Source organism: Hetaerina americana, unplaced genomic scaffold (genome assembly GCF_022747635.1).
Source record: "Hetaerina americana unplaced genomic scaffold, ioHetAmer1.1.p SCAF_5, whole genome shotgun sequence".
In the NCBI taxonomy this organism is placed as follows: domain Eukaryota; kingdom Metazoa; phylum Arthropoda; class Insecta; order Odonata; family Calopterygidae; genus Hetaerina; species Hetaerina americana.
In genome coordinates, this window is record NW_027287095.1 from 26,276,203 (window position 1) to 26,296,843 (window position 20,641).

A 20,641-nucleotide genomic window follows, 5' to 3' on the forward strand; every position below is an offset into this window, starting at 1 on the left:
TCGCCATAATTCCTCATGAGGAGTGGGGAGGAGGGGGAGAAAGTACGAGAGCGTGGGGTGGGCGGCAGACAAGGGGAGAAAGGCGGGGCGAGGGAAGCCATGACACACAACACCCCCGCCTCCCCCTCCTCCCAATTCGACGCGGGCGTACGCAACGGCCACTCCACCGCCCATTCCATTCCCTCGCACCTCGCGCGGATGGGTATCCACTCGCCGAGTTATCGCCCCTCCAGCTTCAATCCCGCCCAGTTCCCTGCTCTCGACCTCACCGTCCCATTCGACCCTTTCCTACCCCCCCTCCACCCTCGGGTCTTCTACCTCGCAAGCATTTCGACGCTTATGAGAACCTCAACGTCGTTTCTCCCCCTCTTCCTCTCTCGAGCACGTCTTAGGTACTGCGGCTCTTCCCCCCCCCCCAGTCTCCTTTCTTCAACCCCCAACATTTCCCCTCTCCTCCCACTCCTTCCCGGCCCCGTACCCACCGTGCCCCCCCACCCTCTCCACTCTCCGTGGCGGTGGCGATAAAACAACCGCTCACATCACCGCTGCAATACTCAACTCGTTCGCCTCTTCCTTTTGAAGCCCTCGCCGCAGCCTCCCGCTAAGGTAACGGCAGAGATTCCAGCACATCTTCACGCCTCTCGCCCTCGTTTCGGGAATTGATTCGGCGGGGATTTTTTTGATACTCTTCCCGAGTACCTACCTTGCTCTATTCCTTTTTTTATTTTCCTCATCCTCAAAGTAGGCGCCAGGAGCGTCCTTGAGAAACCTTTTGTTTTTTACCCGGAATGCTCTTTCGTAGGTAAGTTCACGAATTTATTCACTCTAAAGGGCCTCGCCAAAAAATCTCTATTTAGTTTACCAGCAGTCCTGTACCCAATAAGAATTGTCCAACGACCAAAATGCAATTCCTTTTCCCGCTCAATTTTTACATATCTGGTCCGAAATTTGATAGGGTTTTTCATTATATCGACTCTTTAGGAATTTAAATTGAGGAAATTAATTTTTCCAGATGTTATTTTTGTGTTATATTTTGGCTTGCACATAAAAATTCGCTCATTTAAAACATATAGCAATTAACTGAAAAAAATTGCCCAAAAAAATGAATACATGGGCACTGATGTTCTAAATATGTGAATACATAAATGATCATGGTCACGTTGGTACGACTTATTAACTATCTCTCTCTCTTTATACATATATAACTCATAATAAAGATTCAATGCCTCTCATTACTCTGTTGTGCGAGCTATAACCTTTTTTTCGGCTAACAGAGAGTCTATTTAAGCTTTTAGCTTCCAAAATAATGACTCAAAGACACCTCACCATATTTGCACACTCCCAATTATTCTAATATCATTTAGACTATATCGATGTCAGCATGGTGCCATAATCCGTGGCGGTAACTTCACAAACCACTCCATTCGCATAAAAATCTAGACGCGAGTTGAAATGTAAAATAATCTCCTTTTCTTTCATTGCCTCATGATAATGGATTGAATGACAGGAAAAAATAATGTGCCTTCGAAAGTAAGAAATTCTATAAAAGGATTCAAACACTGAACATAATTACCATACAAAGAATTACATCCTTGGAGTCTCTCGGTTCTCTCAAACAAACGGATGTTTACAACCAGAAAATTAATTTTAGCAGGACTTTGGTTCTGGGGTAATAGATCCTCAATTTTTATGGTTCGAGCAACTAAAAAAGCAATTCTAGGAGTCCGTAATGCTATCACCCCTCTTCAAGTCGCGGTGAATAATTGAACACTCGCGAGAGGTTATACAAGAGAGAAAAAAGTTCGAGTAGAGAGGAGGAGGAGGAGCAAAGACAAAATGCTAAGAGGAGAACTAGATAGAGAGATAGACGGAGGAAGAGAAAGAGAGAGAGGGAAAAAAAGGAAGAGGGAAATAGCGAGAGGGAGAGAGGGGCCGTCATGTGTGCCATAATGAGGGAGGGGTGATGGCGAAGACCATCGTAAGACGCGTTCCGCTGACGCTGAGTGATTGCAAAGCGGGGGGACGGGGTAAGGAGGAGGGCCGAGGTTGGGAAACGGGTGGTGACGCCTGAGCACGGGATTGGACGAAGCATGCGAGTTTCTAAGGGAGCAAGGGGGAAAAAAAGAAGAATGGTGCGAGGGTCGCACTCCTAGGACGGCCACGAGGGTGTGGGGGTAAGGATCGTGCTTCGAAAGGAGCTCGAGAAGGTGGGGCTCAGGGTGTTTTTAAGGGGTAAAGGACTTCAAAACCAGTTTGACATTTCGCTCGATCCAAGGAGGGGGTGGAAGGGTGGAGATAAAGGGAGGGGGGTGGTTGGGAAATTTGAGGGAAGGTAAAATGGAAGGGGGGGAAGGAATATGGAGCTGGAGGTGAATGAAGGTGGGGACAAAAATATTACAGGGTCGAGATAAGAGTCGGCGTTGTTTGGAGAGAAACGGAAAAGAGATAGGGAATAAAGAGTGAGAATGAAGGGCAAAATGCCACCTCTATGTGGCTCAAGGACTTGCCACTTTCAGAGCAATGCTATAAGCAATTATTAACACAAGTTGAGGCACATTAATATTTTTCTAGTCACAATTTCCTTCCATCTTCTCCCAATTACCAAAAAAAGATATGGTACAGACTGAGAGGGGCTGAGATATAAATTTAAGAATTAAGAAGCTTTTCATATTCATCGCGCGGTTTCACATAAAATTATTATTTCTAGCCGAGTGCCTCATTCTTTATAACGTCATTTATTTTCTGAATTTTTCAACTTTTCTTATGTGTCAAGGGCCAAGGTAAAAATATTACGGTAATATTATTTTTCTTTAATGAGAGATTAAACCTGAGAGATGGACTTTTATAATTCATTCGTTTTTTAAATACCATTTTTGATTTTATTAAATGTCAAAATTAAAGTAAAATTATTTCATCAGAGTGATCTGAATCATGCAAAGAGGAAATATGATAGTAAAAATGTAACCGAAAATTTCAGAGGACGATTATGAAAATTGATTTACGAATTTTAGGGAACCAATATTACTCAAATGGTTTTATAGGTCTTGTGACTGATAATTGAAACGCAGCAACAGCCAATTTCATTACGGTTTTCAAAATATTCGAATGATTGCGAACGTTCTTTCAGGCCAAAAGATAAAATTAAACTTGGCATTTGATTGTAATTGTGACAGCAATACACAATCACTGTGCATAATCACAGTGAAGTGATGCATGGATGTAAGGCAAACAAAAATGTATTAATTGCGAATGAATAATTGGAGACAAAAATTTTCTTCGGCTTCGAAAAATAATGGAAAATAAAAGAGACTAATCACTCAATTTGGTGATACTACGGACATTCGGGTCTAAATGTTACAGCACACTTAATTTTCGGCACAGGAAGTGGAACTAGCAACATGCTGATGTAAGAATATCACACACCCCAGGGTTTATCATGAGATGAGCTCCATTGAACAAGCCTTAGGTTCGATTGCTGAGTTCATTTTTTCAAGTTTGGAGTCGAAAAAACAACTAGAAATGTATGCAAACAAACTTCCAATTACCACGAATGTGCTAAGTAGGCCATTAATTCTATTAGAAAACAGCCCCAACGAATGCAATTCCTTAATTTCTTTCGGCACTAAAGGAAAGAAGAGCATTCCCCCGTCATGACCACTCTCCGCTTCAATCCGTCTTCCCGCTTCCTCCACCACACCTTCCCTCCCCCATCTGAGTAGGTTCTCTCGATCTCTCATTCCATTTCCGTCCCCCTCTTCATCTCACGCTCCCTGCTCCCTTTCCACTCTCCGAGGGGAAAAATTCATTCGCGCAGCACCGCACACTTCCACTCTCTGCTCTATCCATCTCATCGTTCTCTACGGCTCCCGAGTTCACGTTCTCTGCCACAATTCTTTTCCCCTCCTTTTGTTTACATTCACTAGTCTCATGCTATCCCCTTGACATTTAAGCCTCCTTTCTTACGGAATGAATGCCAAGGAAATGAAATAACGTGTCCCTCCTGGAGATATTATTTCCTAGAAAGATTTGCGTGGCGGCACTTGTAGAAACTCAACTGTAATTGTTATTTTCAAGAGAAAGGGCAAACAAATAGATAACTATTGGAACAAATGCATTAATATTGTTCACGAGAAATGTGAAAATAAACCGGTAGTGAAGGATGCTGCGCTGTTTGAAATAATTCATCCCTAATTTATTCCCTAATTGAGTCTCCCGGTTTACGGCATACTAAAGAGAACGTGAAATGACTATAATTGATGAAATGAAATGGCTACCTTTCTGCTACCTATATGAGATATCGTTACAGCAAAGTATGTAATCAAGAATGTCGCCGAAGGAGGCAGATAAGCATTCACTCAGTACTACCATATTCCAATTATTAGTCGGACCCCAATTTTAGTATGCCACACGTTCACACCTTTGAATTTAAAGCTTAAACGTTCGGGAGTAGTTTCTTGCCATTTAATTTATCAACAAAATATCTCACATTGGAATTAATTCCTAATTTTTTATTTGAAATTTCCAGTAATTATTTATTTGCTCATCCTCCTGCAAAATTAAACAAAAGAAGTATACGTACTTATTTTCTGACTGAAAAATGGTTATACAAAAATAAACGTCTCTTTAAGTTAGCAGAGAATGTCATTGTGATATTTAGATGCGCGCGTCACATTGTTGAGCCAAAAATCCTTTGTGATATTCTGGACACCCAAAATGAATGAAATTTTTGAGTGGATAATTTTTTGCGATCCATGCATTTTTTCTATATCCGACACAATATGTTTACAAAATCAGGATCACCACGGCACAAACTGAACTAGCTTCATATGAAACGCGTGTTCCGGAAGATCCAAAGGAGTGGTGTTGTGTATAAAATTTAGTTTCAGTTAAATGTTATAAAGAACCTGATCCCATAATTTCACCGTGAACGTAGGTAAGAAAATAATAGTTATTATTAACTATGCAAATTTCATTTGACAAAGGAGGATTAATAAACAAAATGTAAAATATTGATGCAAAATGTTCCCCAAATTTCAAGTGAACGTACCTTTTTCACCCACAAAGTAAAATTTTCCACAAAAATGTAAAAACAAGGAACAAAATAACTTGATTAAAATATTATATTTATATGTTAAACAATTATGAGGGAATTGGATAATAGTAACTCCTACCTAACTCATTTTAATAACAAGTTTGACAGTTATATAATTACAATTGATCACTGAAGATATGGGTCAATAATTGCTATGAAAACAGTTTGGATTGAGTAAGAGCAGAGGATAATTTAGGCTATGCACTGTCTAAGAAAAATGCTAGCAAAAATGGTACACCTATACAACTCATTATATGGGGCAAACAAGGACTGGATAAGGCACATGAAGAATTAAAAGTTGAACAATATATTCAAATTACTATGACCAGTTGTCATGGGTAACAAATAAAAAGTATAATCTATCAGCTATATGATAACTAGGTCACCCAAATGTGAATGAAAGGTGGAAGTTTTATAGACAAAGAAATATAGATGTCAAATGATATGAACCTCTCACCTCCCCTATTCAACACATATGTGGAAGTGGCATTAAAAGTACTAAATGGAGTTGATGTCAATGGAAGTAAGGTAAACGAGGAACTAATAACCATGCTCTGTTAAGTTAGTACTATTGAATGAATATAAATGAATCCAGGGCAACTACAAGTAACAATGAACGAAATACTTTATGAATATAACATTCAAGCAACCATAAATAAAAATAAAATACTATAATGCGGAAGAGATATCCTACAGGTGGATACTGCGTTTAGTGAAGAAGAATTAGAAGAAGATGGATCGTTTTTCTACCCAAGGAGCAGCATCACAAGGGATGAAAGTAGCTTGAGAGATATAAATCAGTAATTAGCTTAGGCTAGTAGTCTGATTAAGTATTTTGGTGTGTAATAACCCTTGCCACACCCCCAAGGGGTGGCTTCCGGGGTACTATGTATATAAATAAATTAGTTAATAAGGCATTTATTACTAAGAGGTAACCATTATTCATACTCATACACTGTTTTTATCAACGTATAAGAATTTTTTTGAAGAATCCGTGTGGAGCATGGTACTTCATAGATCCGAAAGGAACAATCGAAAAACAGACCAGAGAACAATAGAACCATCAATACTGGAGGTGCATGATAAATATGAAAAGGATAGACAAAAGATTAGAAAAGGGCAAGAGGATATATAGATCATGATAAGGACAAGAAGAACCAGATGAATTGGGAAAACATTTAGATGTAGTTAATTTATTAATACAATAATAGAAGTGAAATCTAAAAGAGAATGGCGAAAGTACAAATTCGTAGGTAAAGAAGGAAGCTAGAAAGGAAAGTTAATAAGATGGAAGGGGTTAAGCATTCAAGGAGCAGCAGCAGGAAAGACTTTGGAAAGCTGAAGTCAACCAATCTCCTGATGAAAATATTCATGATGATGATGTATGAGAAAAAAAAGATAAAAGAAGCATTGTAGGAAGCAAATCCAAAGGCATCCCTAATCAGTTTACACTTACAAGAAAGGTACAATATTTTAAAGAAAAGAGTGGTCAGGGTCAAATATGATTATTAGAAGAAAAAATGCAAGACATTATAAGGCCTCCTGCAGTATTTGAAAAAAATTTATCGGAAGAACTTCTTTCCGAACAATTGGAACTCAATGAAAAATACGACAATAAGAATTGAAATAATTATTTAAACATTTACTGTGGAATTTCAAGGTAAGCCAATAAATAACTTTAAAATAACCATTAAATACCCCTAGTGACAATAAAAACTGACCGGTAGTTTCGTATTTAAGACATTTTTAAAAGTATTATTCGTTATTAGTTTTAAATTGCTCATCTGAATCTCATAGAGAGTAGTTTAAACTTAAGCAATGGCCATTGAATCTTATGCGCAAGATGAATGTTCCTACTCCCTTGTTTGAGCCATTACTTACTCTTATCACTACATACAAATTTATACAAACGGAGAACGTAAAAGTCGCTGTTTAGCTAAACATATATACTCCATAATATTCCTCGTCCTTCCAAGTTGGGGCATCTGGTGGCTTATGGTCTGGCCCGTAGGAACCCCCTAAAGTCCCCAAGTCTGCAAAACACGGTCGAAGGGATTGGCAAACTTTCCTGTGATTCACCCTTCCACATTACAACTCCCTGCTCTCTCTAACTTCACCCTTCTCCTCTGGACTTTCCTCTCACTCTCTTGCCCTACTCTACATTTTCGTCCAAATCACAAAGATTGTTGACCTCATAGTAACAATTTCGTATTTTAAACTTATTTTTAATAATTCCACCCTCTTTTTTTATTCTCTCGTTGATTTAAATCGTCTTTTGAGTTTGAGTATAACGTAACAAATGATATTCTATTTAAGGGGACTTTGTAACAATTGCGACTTCAGGATATCATTTCCATTTCTTTGATGTTTTCCATCAAATAAATAAGAAATCCCTCTAAAATAGGAGTCTTAACACCATCATCTATTGAGTAAATTTAAAATTACATTTAAAATTGCATATTAATATTATGTATTGGCTTCAAAATATCATGGTCAAACATGATAGAAGAACCTCTCAAGTCGAGGACTATTGGTAGACGAGGAATATTAGAAACAAAGTGCATAAAATATTACACTGCATGAATCTGACATGTGGAACAAAAATTTCAGTATAGGTAATTATGGAAGTTTTCCGTAAAATGAAATGAAAAAATTATACTTTTTTGCCATTGACTACTTTGAAAAATGTACATGAAGAATATGCATTTATAGTTTTCTTACAAATATTTTTAGGTGTATCCGATGAAGTTTGGCGTTTAATGCAACAGAAGAGTGTGGAACAATATCTTTGATGACATAAAAATACAAATAATCATGTGAGTGAGAGAAACACAACGAAGGAAGCATAAAAAAAGTTTTGTGCATGCGGTGGATTTAAAACGAAGCCACTTTATGGAGACCTTCTAGAGAGTTACAGCACTAGTCAGTAAAAGCTTTCTAAGAATGATTTTGTTTCGAGTGACAGACTCGTATTATATTCCACATGATATAATTAAACCAAGTAGAAACGTTCGTAAAATGAATTCACGTAATGGAAAATGTGATTATCTTATGAAATATGGTTGTAGTTTATTTCATCTCACCACGGTGCTTTTTTTGATAGTTACGAATAGTGAAAAGCCATTTTTTCATTAATGATTTTATGAGGTCCTTGTTTGTTGGCCAAATTTGTTTTTGAAGGGCTCTGTTACTAAAATTTGCATATAGAAATTTCGATAAAATGTTTTTGCGTCCGGGGTAATTGAATAATTTAGGCCATAGGCAAGATAAAAATCTATAACAGTGCACGTCCATATGATTGTCTAGCCCACTTAATCGAAGCGATGATCAAGTGAACTAGACAAATCCAAGTATTCCACTAATTACAACAACATCAAGTAGTTGATTGAAACCATCGTCAATAGGCTAAATTAAGCAATAAGGGACATTACGGGTTGAATTTGCGCGTTCTTTTGGATCGTCTCCACGCATCGCACATGGTGTGTGAGTTTCCCATTCCTGGTGCGTTATGGAAAGTCCACGGACGTCGCATAGCGACTCGCCCACCCCTTTTCCGTAGGCCCTGACATTCACGCTCCGTGCGACATTCTGAAACAAAAGACGGTCTCGACGACTCCACCAGGTGGGCCGAATCCCTCCCACCCGTCCCTCCTACCCGCCCGGCTACCATCTCACTCCCATTCCCACCCCTCAACCTCCTCCTCTCCCGACCCTTTCCCCCCATTCCTGGTCCGACGAAGAGGCGGGTCCTGGAACCTCCCCCGATCGCCGACTTAATCCCCGCCCCGGAGAGCGGAAACGACGTCCGCGCCCCCCCCCCGCCCACGGGAGAGGAGGAGGAGGACACGCGGGCGCACGGACGGGGTGACTTAAACCCCCGCCCGCGGTCCTCGAACCGACGCGTACGCACTCCTCTCGTCCCACTACCCTCGCTGCTCTCACCCGAACACGCACACTACACGTGTGGGGTCTCTCCGTGCGTGCGTATGTGCGCCCTGGCCACTATCTCCTCCCCCTCAACTCCCTCCCGGGGGAGGGAGAGGGGTGAAGGGTCCCTTTCCGATCCGCCACCACATACCCGTATGCTCCTTCCCCCTCTCCTGTCCCAGGGAACCCCACCCCACATCCCATTTAACATCTTCGCTCCACCTCCACCCCACAGCCCTGCCCGTCTCGCACACCCCGTCCCCCGGACATCGACGCCACGCTTACTCCCCGCGTGCATTAAGTGGAATTACCTAATACTACCCGAACACCCCCATACATGCGCCGCCACGGGAGGAGGGAGGGTTAGGGGCTGGGAGCGAGGGAATGGGAGGAAGGGGCGAGAAGAGCCCTGGATGGTGAAACGGTATGGGGAAAAGGGGTGGGAATGGAGGTGGTGTCGAGGGCGCAGATACGCAGGAAATGGAAGAAGGGATTGATATGTGAAAAGATAATTTTAGTGGAGAGACGGAATTTAAGATACTTTTGGGTATATCAAAACTGCGCGTGAAATTTTAATACAGTTTTTTACTGCCGAGAATTCAGAAATGAAATCATCTCTCTTCATGAGAGATTAGAGTAAACCATTCGATTCAGTATATGCTAAACATTAAGAATTCCACCTCAGCCTTTAAGGTTATTAATTATTATGTACACAATGCGAATCACAGGTTGTGACGTTATGAACATCAGTGCATGAAGATTGGAATTAGGTTAACATTTTTATTAAAAGATTTAGTTGTTTAAATTTTAAATGTCTCACAATTAGCTCTTCTTCTCAACCTAGGAATACTTTTCTCTTAATGCAATTTGTTCTTTTATTTCTCATCACAACAGCTGACGTAGTTATACTAGAATATTTGTAGTACATTGCAGTATAACTACGTGAATATATATATATATATATATATATATATATATATATATATATATATATATATTTTTTTTTAAGTAATCTACCGGTTAAGGTAGGTTTTTGGACTGACACAACTACCAAACAAATATTTTATTACTCCTAACAAAACACAAAATCAATCATCCTACTCTATATCAGGTCCCTCTTCATCTCTGAGTACTTCCTTCCTCCCTTCATCCCGTCCAACAACCCTATCCTGTTCCTTCCCTTTCCTCTTTTGCCCAACATTCTACCCTCTATCACAGTCTTCAACATCCCACTGCCGGTCAACACCCCCTTCATCCACTTTTCCTGCCTCCATAGGATTGCTCCCAACAAACCCCTCTCTTCGCCCACCATACCAAGTACTTCCTCATTTGTATTCTTCTCTGTCCATTTCACCTTCTCCATTCTTCTCCACACCCACATTTCAAAAGCCTCCAATCTACGTCTATCCTCCTGCTTCAATGACCACGTTTCCGCTCCGTACATAGCTACGCTCCATATCAAAGTTTTTACGAGTCTTTTCTTAACATCCTTACTCAAAGTCCCTGTCATCAACTCCCTCCTCCTTGTGAAAGCCTCTTTGCCTAGCGCAATTCTTCTCCTTACGTCCCTACTACTTTGACCGTGTTGGTCCAAAACACTACCGAGATACGTAAACTGTTCTACCTGCTCTAGCTTTTGCCCTCCTATTTTAATGTTAAGCTTGGCCTTTTTCTTTCTAGAAAATCGCATAACCTTTGTTTTATTAATATTGATTCTCATCCCATACCTGTCGCACTGAATTTCCAATTCACTAAGCAATGCTTGCAGCCCCTTGGCTGACTGACAAACTAAAGCTTGGTCATCAGCAAACCTCACTGATTTTACGAATTCCCCGCCCACTTTCATTCCTACCTCGAGTTCTTCCCATGCCTCTTTGATCATTTCTTCTGCGTACAGGTTGAACAGCAACGGTGATAATGGGCAACCCTGCCTTACACCCCTTCCTAACACTGCCCATCCTGACTCCCCGTTTCCCACCCTCACCTGAGCAGTCTGAGACATGTACAGGTTGCGGATTAGCCTCCTTTCCCTCCAATCTATTCCTATTTTCTGCAATATACTCATTAGTTTTTCCCAATTTACTCTATCAAACGCTTTTTCGAAATCTACGAAACAGGCAAATACCTCCTGGTTGTGTTCTATATTCCTCTCGATTAATAATCTCATTACTGCAATGGCATCACGCGTACCTCTCCCCTTCCTAAACCCAAACTGATCATCCCCTAAGTAATCATTTGCCCTACTCTCTATCCTTTTGTTTATGATCCTGAGAACAACCTTAGCTGCGTGGGATATCAAACTAATTGTCCTATAGTCCTCACATGACGTGGCCTTTACCTTTTTCGGAATAGGAACTAAAACTGATCTCACAAAGTCTTCTGGCCAGATTCCCTCCTCATAAATACTACGGATCAGCCCATATAGCCTCTTCCTCCCACATTTTCCCAAGCATTTCAAAAGTTCCACGGGAATGTTATCTACCCCCACGGCCTTATTTAGTTTCATCTCCCTTAATGCCCTTTCTATCTCATTGTCTAGTATGCCTGGACCTAAGCTATCTTCCTCTACGTCATGTTCCTTTTCAATGTCTAACTTTGTTGGTCAAAGCTCTTTACTATACAGTTCTTCTACATATTCCTTCCATCTCTCTTGGATCTTTCCTGCGTCAACTATTACCTTACCGGCCTTATCTCTAACTGCTATCGTTGATCTCCCTTTCTTACTTCCCGATAAAGATTTAACTATGCTGTAAAGCGCACCGATTTCCCCCTTCCTCTGCAGACTTTCCATATTCTCGCACTGCGTCTTCCACCATGCTTCCTTTGCTTTATTTGTTGCCCGCCTCAATTTATTGTTCAATTCTTTGTACTTCATTTTGCCTAATTCTGTATTTATATTCTTCCATTTTCGCCGCTCATCCATTTTTGTAATCATCTCATCCGTGATCCATGGTTTACGAGTCCTTTTAGCGTTAACGGTTCCAATAGTGTCTTTTGCCGCTTTAGACAACCCTTTTTTGATACATTCCCATTTTTCTTCAATAGTACTTAGCTCTTTACCGTCCTCCATGATTTTCTCTACCGCCTGTTTGTATTCCTTTCTTTTCAACCCATTTAATGCTTCTACATTCCATTTTCTAACTCGCCGCCCCTGCCTTATCTTTTTAAAACGTACGCTACATTTCATAACAACTAAATTGTGGTCTGAGTCCGCATCCGCTCCCGGGAAGCTGTGGGAATTTATCACACTGTTCCTAAACCTGTGTCTAACCAGGATATAATCTAGCTGATATCTTCCCGAGTCACCTGGCATTTTCCATGTATACCTGCGTCTTTTGTGGTGTCTGAACCAAGTGTTGGTGATAACTAACCCCTGTCTCCTGCAGAACTCAACTGCTTTCTCCCCGCGGTCATTCCTCGACCCTAAACCGTAGTCCCCCACCTCATCACCATCTCTTCCTTCGCCTACTGTCGCATTCCAATCCCCCATCACTATCAAATGTTTCCCTGCAGGAACACATGCAATCATGTCCTCTAACTGATCGTATATCCTATCGACCTCTTCTTCCTTATGGTTGCTCGGTGGCATGTATACCTGGATAATAACTAAGTTCGTCGGTTCTGCTTTTATCTCCACTAGTAGTATTCTATCATTTACCTGCTCTATGTTGACTACGCTTCTTCCTACCTCTTCATTTAATACTGTGGCAACCCCTCGTTGGCTCTCGTCCCCACCGCTGTATATTATTCTATACTTATCACTCCAGTAATCCCCGCTATCTTTCCATCTCACCTCGCATAGACCTAAAATATCTATATTTCCCCTTCCCATCTCTCGCTTAACATTCTCCAATTTCCCCGTCCTCATCATTGTCCTAACATTCCACGTTCCTATTCTAACTAATTTGGTCTTCTTCTCCTGCGTCTTCTGTCCTGCTGCTGCTGGTTTTCCCTTGCAAGGGTTTCGTGGGATGACGACCGCGGAAGCCTTGCCTCCCCCGCTGCCGGGCACGACACACGGCCGATTGGGCCGAGCCCCGTGGTTGCCAGGACTCAAAATATCTCTATTGTCCATCACATTGTTCTTGGGAATGATAATTGAGGTGGTTTCCCGTTGCCTTCCTCATATATATATATATATATATATATATATATATATATATATATATATACGGTATACAACCTAATAATAAGATAATTATTGTATGGGCACATATACTATGTATATGCCCATCCAAAACTAAACTGGTATGTGTGTGTGTCTTTGTATGTATGTGTGTATGTGGATATGTATATGCATATATGTATGTGTATATATATACATATACATGTACATCATGTATATATATAATATATAAACACACCACTCATATATATGTATGCAGTCAATCAAGGGCAATAAATATAAAGAACTTTATTGATTAAATCCAAGAAAGGGGACTGTAAATAGGCAAGTGTAACCAACGAAATCATGATGGAATCAGAACTCATTTATTAATTTTTAGCAAATTAGTGGTAAATCATAAAATAATTAGAGGCGTGCATGCAACGGAAAAATACAAAATTGCTATCGGGGCATTTATAAGGAAGGAATTTTAAATGTAATTCCCTCCATAAAATAATTTCCAGCTAATAGCCATGAGAGATTTAATTACAGAAGTTGAGCGGGTACAATTCAATTGGTTCTAAAAGGGGAGTGAAAAAAAATAACGGGATGAGGAGGAGAGAAAAAAATCGAAAAGGGATGCGAGAAGGTGGAATACTCTGAGGGGGGGGGTTCGCGGAGGTGTATTGGGGGAGGAAGGATGGGAGAAGGTGGTTGGTGGAGGGAAATTTGTGCGGACGGAGGTAGGAGGGAGAGGAAGAGAGAGAGGTAAGGCCATGAGGGGTACGGTAACCGGAGGGGGGAGGATCGGGGAAAAACGGTGGGAGGATGGGGAGAAGGTGCGGGATGAAGTGGGAGGTGCACCATGGAAAACGGGGGATCAGGGCGGAGGGGCAGGAAGGGGAGTCGGCCGGCAGGTAGGACGTGAGAAAAGGATCGGGGCAAAGGGAGTGCGAGTGGGCTCTAGGACGGGCAAGGTCCGCAAGGAGAGGGCTTAAGAGAGGAGCTTTGGCGGAGTTGGTCGGGGGTGGGACTTAAAGTGGGCGCGCTAGTTCGTGGGGAGGCTGAGAGGGCGTTCAGGGTAAGAGGGGAGAGAGGAGGTTCAGGGGAGTGAGGTCAGGAGGTGTTTGGAAGTGGAGGAGGAGGGTGGTGTGGGATTGGAGAAAGTGGTAGTGGGTGGGGAAGAAAGCAGGGCACGGGTTTCCTTTTCATCCACCTCCTCCGCAAAATCAGAGCACCCACACACTCATTCGTTCATAATGAACAAGGATTTAATTAATTTAGAGTTGGCGTGGGAATGATATCGATTCCATGATCAAATGAACTTTTTACATTTATTTCACCTATTAATCAAACTTGGATGACAATTCGACATTATTTGTCGTTGCGGGTAACTTCTAATCAATCATGAGATGGAAATAAAAATGATAAAAACATTACAAGTCTAAGTATCATTAGATATTATGAAAGTAACTGGTAAAGCTATTGAATTAATTAGAATGCTACTCCGTTGGAAGAATTAAAGCAAAACAAATAGGTTATTTGAATTATTACTTCCTAAAATACTCTTCATTGTCATAATGTTTCAGAAGTTCACTCTAAATATATGTCATAAACTTTTTACATTTTACCACTAGACTTATATTGTGACCGTGTAGTTATTAAATGCAAAAATGATATCTTATTAAGCCAATCATTTTTTAACAAAAGAGGCATCTTTTATGAAGTACTTGTAACCAATGAAGCATCATGATCTTATATTAATTAGTTAGAAAAGAAAGTCAACAGCCATACTAAGTCGGTCATCCATATGGTTGTGAAATTCAAACATCCGGGTAGGAAGGCCTGCTCCTTTTACTGTGCCACTTGCGGTTTCCCAGGAAGATCTGGTACTCAAAAGTCACATAGCTTGGGTGAAACTGGGGGTGCCCCGAGACGTTCCCGGGCATCGAGCCCGGGAACTCCCATCAGTAGCCTAGGGCAATTTTCTACTGGGATACCCTGTGTCCATAAAAATTCAGCAGATACTACATATATTTTTCTCTTCATTACTGAATAATGTACATTTCAATTTTCGTACCTCATTTCATACGAAGCAATTCCAGTTCTCATTACTGAAATTTCCCAGGAAAGTATTAAAGCTGATGAAGTACACCTTTTTGCTGTAGCAACTTCAGTATACTTTAAAAAAAAATAACATCATGGCGATTGAAGTTGGTATGCATTGATGGCATTTTTCAGCATTAATAGATTAGAAAGGTGAATACATTGAGACCAAACATAATATAGAATAGTGAAAAAAAATACTTTACAAAAATGGGAACTATTTAGATTGATTCACAAAGTATATTGCATAATGGTATGGTTATAACATAAATGTGTCATAATACTAGGTATAATATTCATGATGATGTTGAACAAATACGTTGGTTAAAATATTGGAAAAATTAATGAAAATTTCACTTGCTAGGGTAAAGGAACTATAGTGAGGATAAAGCAATATTATAATTTTCTGTTTATACCATCATTCAAACTGAATATATATATATATATATATATATATATATATATATATATTCAGTTTATATAATTTATACATACTATGATTTGTATAATGTTTCCGCATGCATCATGTATAATAATTTAGATCAAGAGAGGCAAAATTTCTATTATTTCGGGAGAAAAAACTTCATAAAGATCTTACCGTTGGCGTAGAGGAGCTGTAACCGGTACTGAATGCCATTGTTGGTTTTCTGCGGTTCGGCCTCCTAAAATATAATGGTTATAAAATTAGTACATTTAATGGAGATTAGGTACGAAATCTAATGTAGTGGTAAAAAATAACTGAATTCAAATGGCTTCAAATTATTGAATTCAGTTAATTTTAGGAGAATGATGATAAGTTAAACGAGTTAAACAGATATACGAGATTAGATTATTCGTAATAATCAAGGATATGAGAGACTTTTACAGATATTAAAAAAACTCAATATCTGCAATTAAACCCAAGCATACACAAATATTTAAGTGATGAAGCATTATTTCAAAAGGTCAGAAAAATTATTTTAAAATATCTATTTTGCAGTGTTAAACTGTAAGTAAAAGAAATATTGAATTTTTATGAGCCAGTGTTTTAAACGAAAAAGCGAGGAACGGTAGGCCAAAACTTTGAGTTAAATAAACTGATGCATAAAAGCATGCTTGGAACCTTATGAAACCTTACTGAAAATCATTTTTAACAATCAAAATTGATAAATTAATAACACTAAAAAGAAAATCCAAAATAGCAAAAGACGTCTAAGTAGTGTATGAAATGATTGCATTATACTATGCTTAGTTTACTTAATTTTTAAAATTTGAACCGAGGTTAATCATTTTTAAAGATAATCCTCTACTCACATTGATCATTGACGACTAGTTAAATGATTTCTCTTCCATTATAATGTTGTAAAAATCCCTGTGACGCTTCCATTCATTTAAACTTCATACATTTATCCACCCTTTGCAATAATAAAACACTGCGCACAGTTTTCTTGAGTTTATGGGGTTTCTTGCTAACTTTGAATGGTTATTTGCTTTCAGTGCTGGGGCTGAAATTTTATAAATGTAAGGTTATGAGCAATCTCAACCTTTTGATTAATAGCATGAGCTAAACTAATACCTGAATCTGAACCTAACATTGCATTCCTTTATATATTTAAAATTTTCAACATTTAGGACACTTATTTTCAAAACTCACTTATATTTGGAATACAAAATTTGCACTCTCATACTGGGTAAAAATGTTCACACCCAGATTTGAACTTTTCCAGACCACCTCATTATTTAATATTAAACAATCTAATTTTTAAATGAAACATAAATCCACATCAAGTGAAACTTCCTCCAATTTTTATACGTTATAACCATCAGAAGAGGCTCACCAAAAAGTACTAATGGCAATAAAATTGAAACTCGCTGGCTATTACGATAGCATTGGATTTTGATTTGAGTAGAGAAAATGTTTTGAAAGCAACATTTGGGATGAGCTGATCTCGCAATTTGACAAATGAGTTGGAGTTGAGGGCATATTGCTCCTCCGTTTCCAAAAACTGACTACAACCTCGTAAAAGGCATTTCATTAATATAAAATGAGATATCCTTTGGGGATATAGACATTCGCATCATGGATTTTTTTCACATTCTTTGTGAAAGGAAGCGTTGTTTTTTTTATTACCGGGTATACATAAATTAAATATTACAAATGTATATATGCATTATTATTTTTCCTTAGGACACCATCGTAAACTATATAAAAATGAATTTTCGGGGACAACCCATAAGTTATGTCCATCCAAATGGGCATGGGCAACCCGCTTCTTTTAGAGGTAGCTTTCAGTTGCCTATCTTGACGGGGAAATTAATAAGCTCTTTTGTGATTTAAATGTAACATACGTAGTCTAGTTAAACCGTCATGAATAGTTATTCATTAGACAGATTCTATAAAAAAAAAATTCTACGTTCATTATTCTCAGTTTTCATAGTTTACTTCGCGTCGATTGTTACTTCTGGTACAGTCGTTCACTTCCTTTTTCCATGTAATTAATATGTATTACAACTTCAATTTCTTTCATTGTTTGTTTTTCCAAATATATCTCATTCAAGGTGGTAATTATCTATGAATTTTCACACTGGAGTGGAAACCAAAAGGATTATTTTTCACCGGACATAATTCCAAAATTCAATGAGAGAATCCCTTAGATGTCGTGGTGGATGAGACGGCTATTTATGCCTGTTTGCTGATCATGCACTTAAAATGAGATATTCACCTGGTCTTTCTCGATGAAGCCGATGAACGCCGTCCTTTCGATTTCCACGGGCTGTCCCGCTCGATCGTAGAGCGCGATGACGAAGTGGAAAAAATTTGACTTCCTGAGGTTGCTTGGGGGCTGCTTTTCGAAGTGCGCCCGTCCAATTCCAACACTAATTTAAGGAAACAAAATAATTCCATGTGTTAGAAAACCATGCCAAAATATTAGAGAAATATTATACTTATTAAAAATATGTTTTTATATTTAAAATTTTTCTCAGTGTACTAATATTTTACATTGAAAAATTGACATTAAGTTAATCATTTATGGAAATTTGCTTTTCATTATAGTCACCACTTCATGCCTATTCTAGAACAATTTATTGCGATGCTTATACTTCACTAAATTAATTGATATTATCCAAAAGTATATTTATTTAAGATTCACACAGTATAAGTTATTTTTTTAGCAATTAAAAAATATTTTTCCAAAAAACTGACACATTAATAATATTACATGCTTATCTCATACAAATAAAAAATGTTATCATGGATTTTATATTTTCAAATAGGTAAATAGGGTGTTATTGTAATGAAGGATTCACCGGAGTGAACAGAGAAGTAGATGTAAACATTTGGACTAATGTTTTAACAAGATGAAATGATGGCGATAAAAGTAATTAGAGTTCTGAGGCTAGCAGAGTAATATAAACAACAATTAAATCATAACATATGTAGAAACTACTATCGCGTAACATCAAAATATGATTTTACATGCAGAACTTAGAAAGGCATATTCCGAAATTATCTTAACTATCTGTTTTAAACATATATATGACGAAAATTCCGTGTATTTTCTGAACTTAATTTGATTGAATTATTGTTTACTGGTGGTGGTGTTATGTGCTATGCATGAGTTTAATAACTAAAATATATGAAAAACAATGGGAAAATAATGGTTATAGAAAATGAAAGATTGTTTCAGGTTGAAGGGAAATTTAACTATTTATACGTTATTGTATGATGAATAAACATTTCCAACTGTAAGAGTGACATGTTCAAATGCCACAGAAATAACTTCTCTCGTTTTTCATTGCAAACAACAAAGCGAGACAAGGAAAAAAGACTGTTAATATTAAGGTGCACCCTTTAATTAAACGCTAAAGAAGGCTAAATACAATTTGACCACAATCAAATGCATTGTTAAATTCAATTAGCATCATAAGACTTATAATTATACCACCTATTGATTTTAAATAACTAATGCGGCAATAAATATTAAACGCACAATCATCTCGTTCCTATATCCATCATTCAAAATCGGTTAGACGCTTTTAATTCGAGGGGATGTTACACAAGCATTTTTGCGAACAACTTCAATTGAAAATAAACGACACCATCAAAGCTTGAAGCAAATGAATATGACGTTCGAATAAGTTTCTGTATTGTATATTGTAATTAGCAAGGGCAGAGTGTTAATGAGGGAAAATTGGCCCGACTCTCCCCTTTCGCAACTCCCAAGGGTGTCGACAAAAAAAAGAGGGAGAGAAACGAACTCGAAAACGAGTAAAACCATCGATACATTATTATTATACGGGGGTGTGGGGTGAGGGGGGAAGTGGGGTGGGGGTGGATTGGATCGCAGGGAGGGTGACTCTATATATCTCACATTTTTTTTACAAAACCATCAGTTTGGTGACTCCATCCATTTTGTTTTTCGGTTTTCTTCTTTTTTTTCGTACGCCCGGCGATTCGGTGTCGGTTACTTTTTTCCGAAAAAAATATACATCAATTCATTCACATCGGTTTGTTTTTTTTTATTTCACGCAAAACGCACATGCATCAATCGACGACGCCCGAGTCATTTTCGGTCATTACAATGGAGTCCTGTTTAGGGCGATTGTGGGCAAGGAAGGGATGGGGGGAGGAGAGAGAACGGGCGGAGGGTCTCGGTGGATACCAAGGGACGGGGGGGGAGGGGGGATCACAGGCAGCAGAGGCGGGTGACGCTCCCTAAAAAAAACGAAAAACGCGCGGAAAAAATGGACGCGGTTACGAGGAAAAGGCAGGCAGGAGAGAATGGTCGACAATAAAGAGAGACAATGTAGCTTGAAAAAATTCACCGTGCACGGACCATTGTGCGGAGAATGGGGGTGGGTTGGGTGGAGGGGGAGGGAGGAGGATTGGGAGGTAAAACTTCGATGAGCATACAAAAACGTATAAAAAAATCAAGCCAGATAAACTTTGGAAACTAAACTCCCTTGCAGAACAAAACTCCCAGAAATTTCTTCGAGCACCTTTCCAATGAACCTTCTTCCCCTATACATTCCTCCCGGAATATCATTTGTTGCCGCGTATTTTTAGAGAATCTTAAGCCTGACGGACAACGGAATGTATTATCTATGGGTGAAGAAAAAATAGATTTATTACATTTGTACAGCTAAAAGAAATAAACTGATAAAACGGAGTGAATATAATATCATTGACTAAAAATGTTCCTAGAATCCGTGAAGCAATTTGGAATACTATATGATATTTCAACTACCACAGTTTTAGTGGATCGAAATATATCAGTGATAACTTTGAATAAGATGCGCAACTACTGCGGCCTTTCATCACACCCTTTCTTCTAATATTGAAGCTTAATAATTGTCAATTGCTAATAATGAAGATCACTGCAAATATTATACATATTTTCCAATATTTTAATCAGCGAGTATTGTAAAAA

The 20,641-nt window shown here is 38.8% G+C and overlaps 1 protein-coding gene across 1 annotated transcript in view; it reads right to left on the reverse strand.

Moving 5' to 3' along the window:
* The window catches only part of kn (EBF transcription factor knot), a 287,569-nt gene that overhangs the window by 236,280 nt on the left and 30,648 nt on the right, over positions 1-20,641 (reverse strand). The window contains exons 2-3 of the mRNA XM_071591777.1: positions 17,933-18,086; positions 15,829-15,892 (exon numbers count right to left, since the gene is read on the reverse strand). Coding sequence (XP_071447878.1) covers positions 15,829-15,892; positions 17,933-18,086 — 218 coding nt within the window. The remainder of the gene's footprint in view (positions 1-15,828; positions 15,893-17,932; positions 18,087-20,641) is intronic.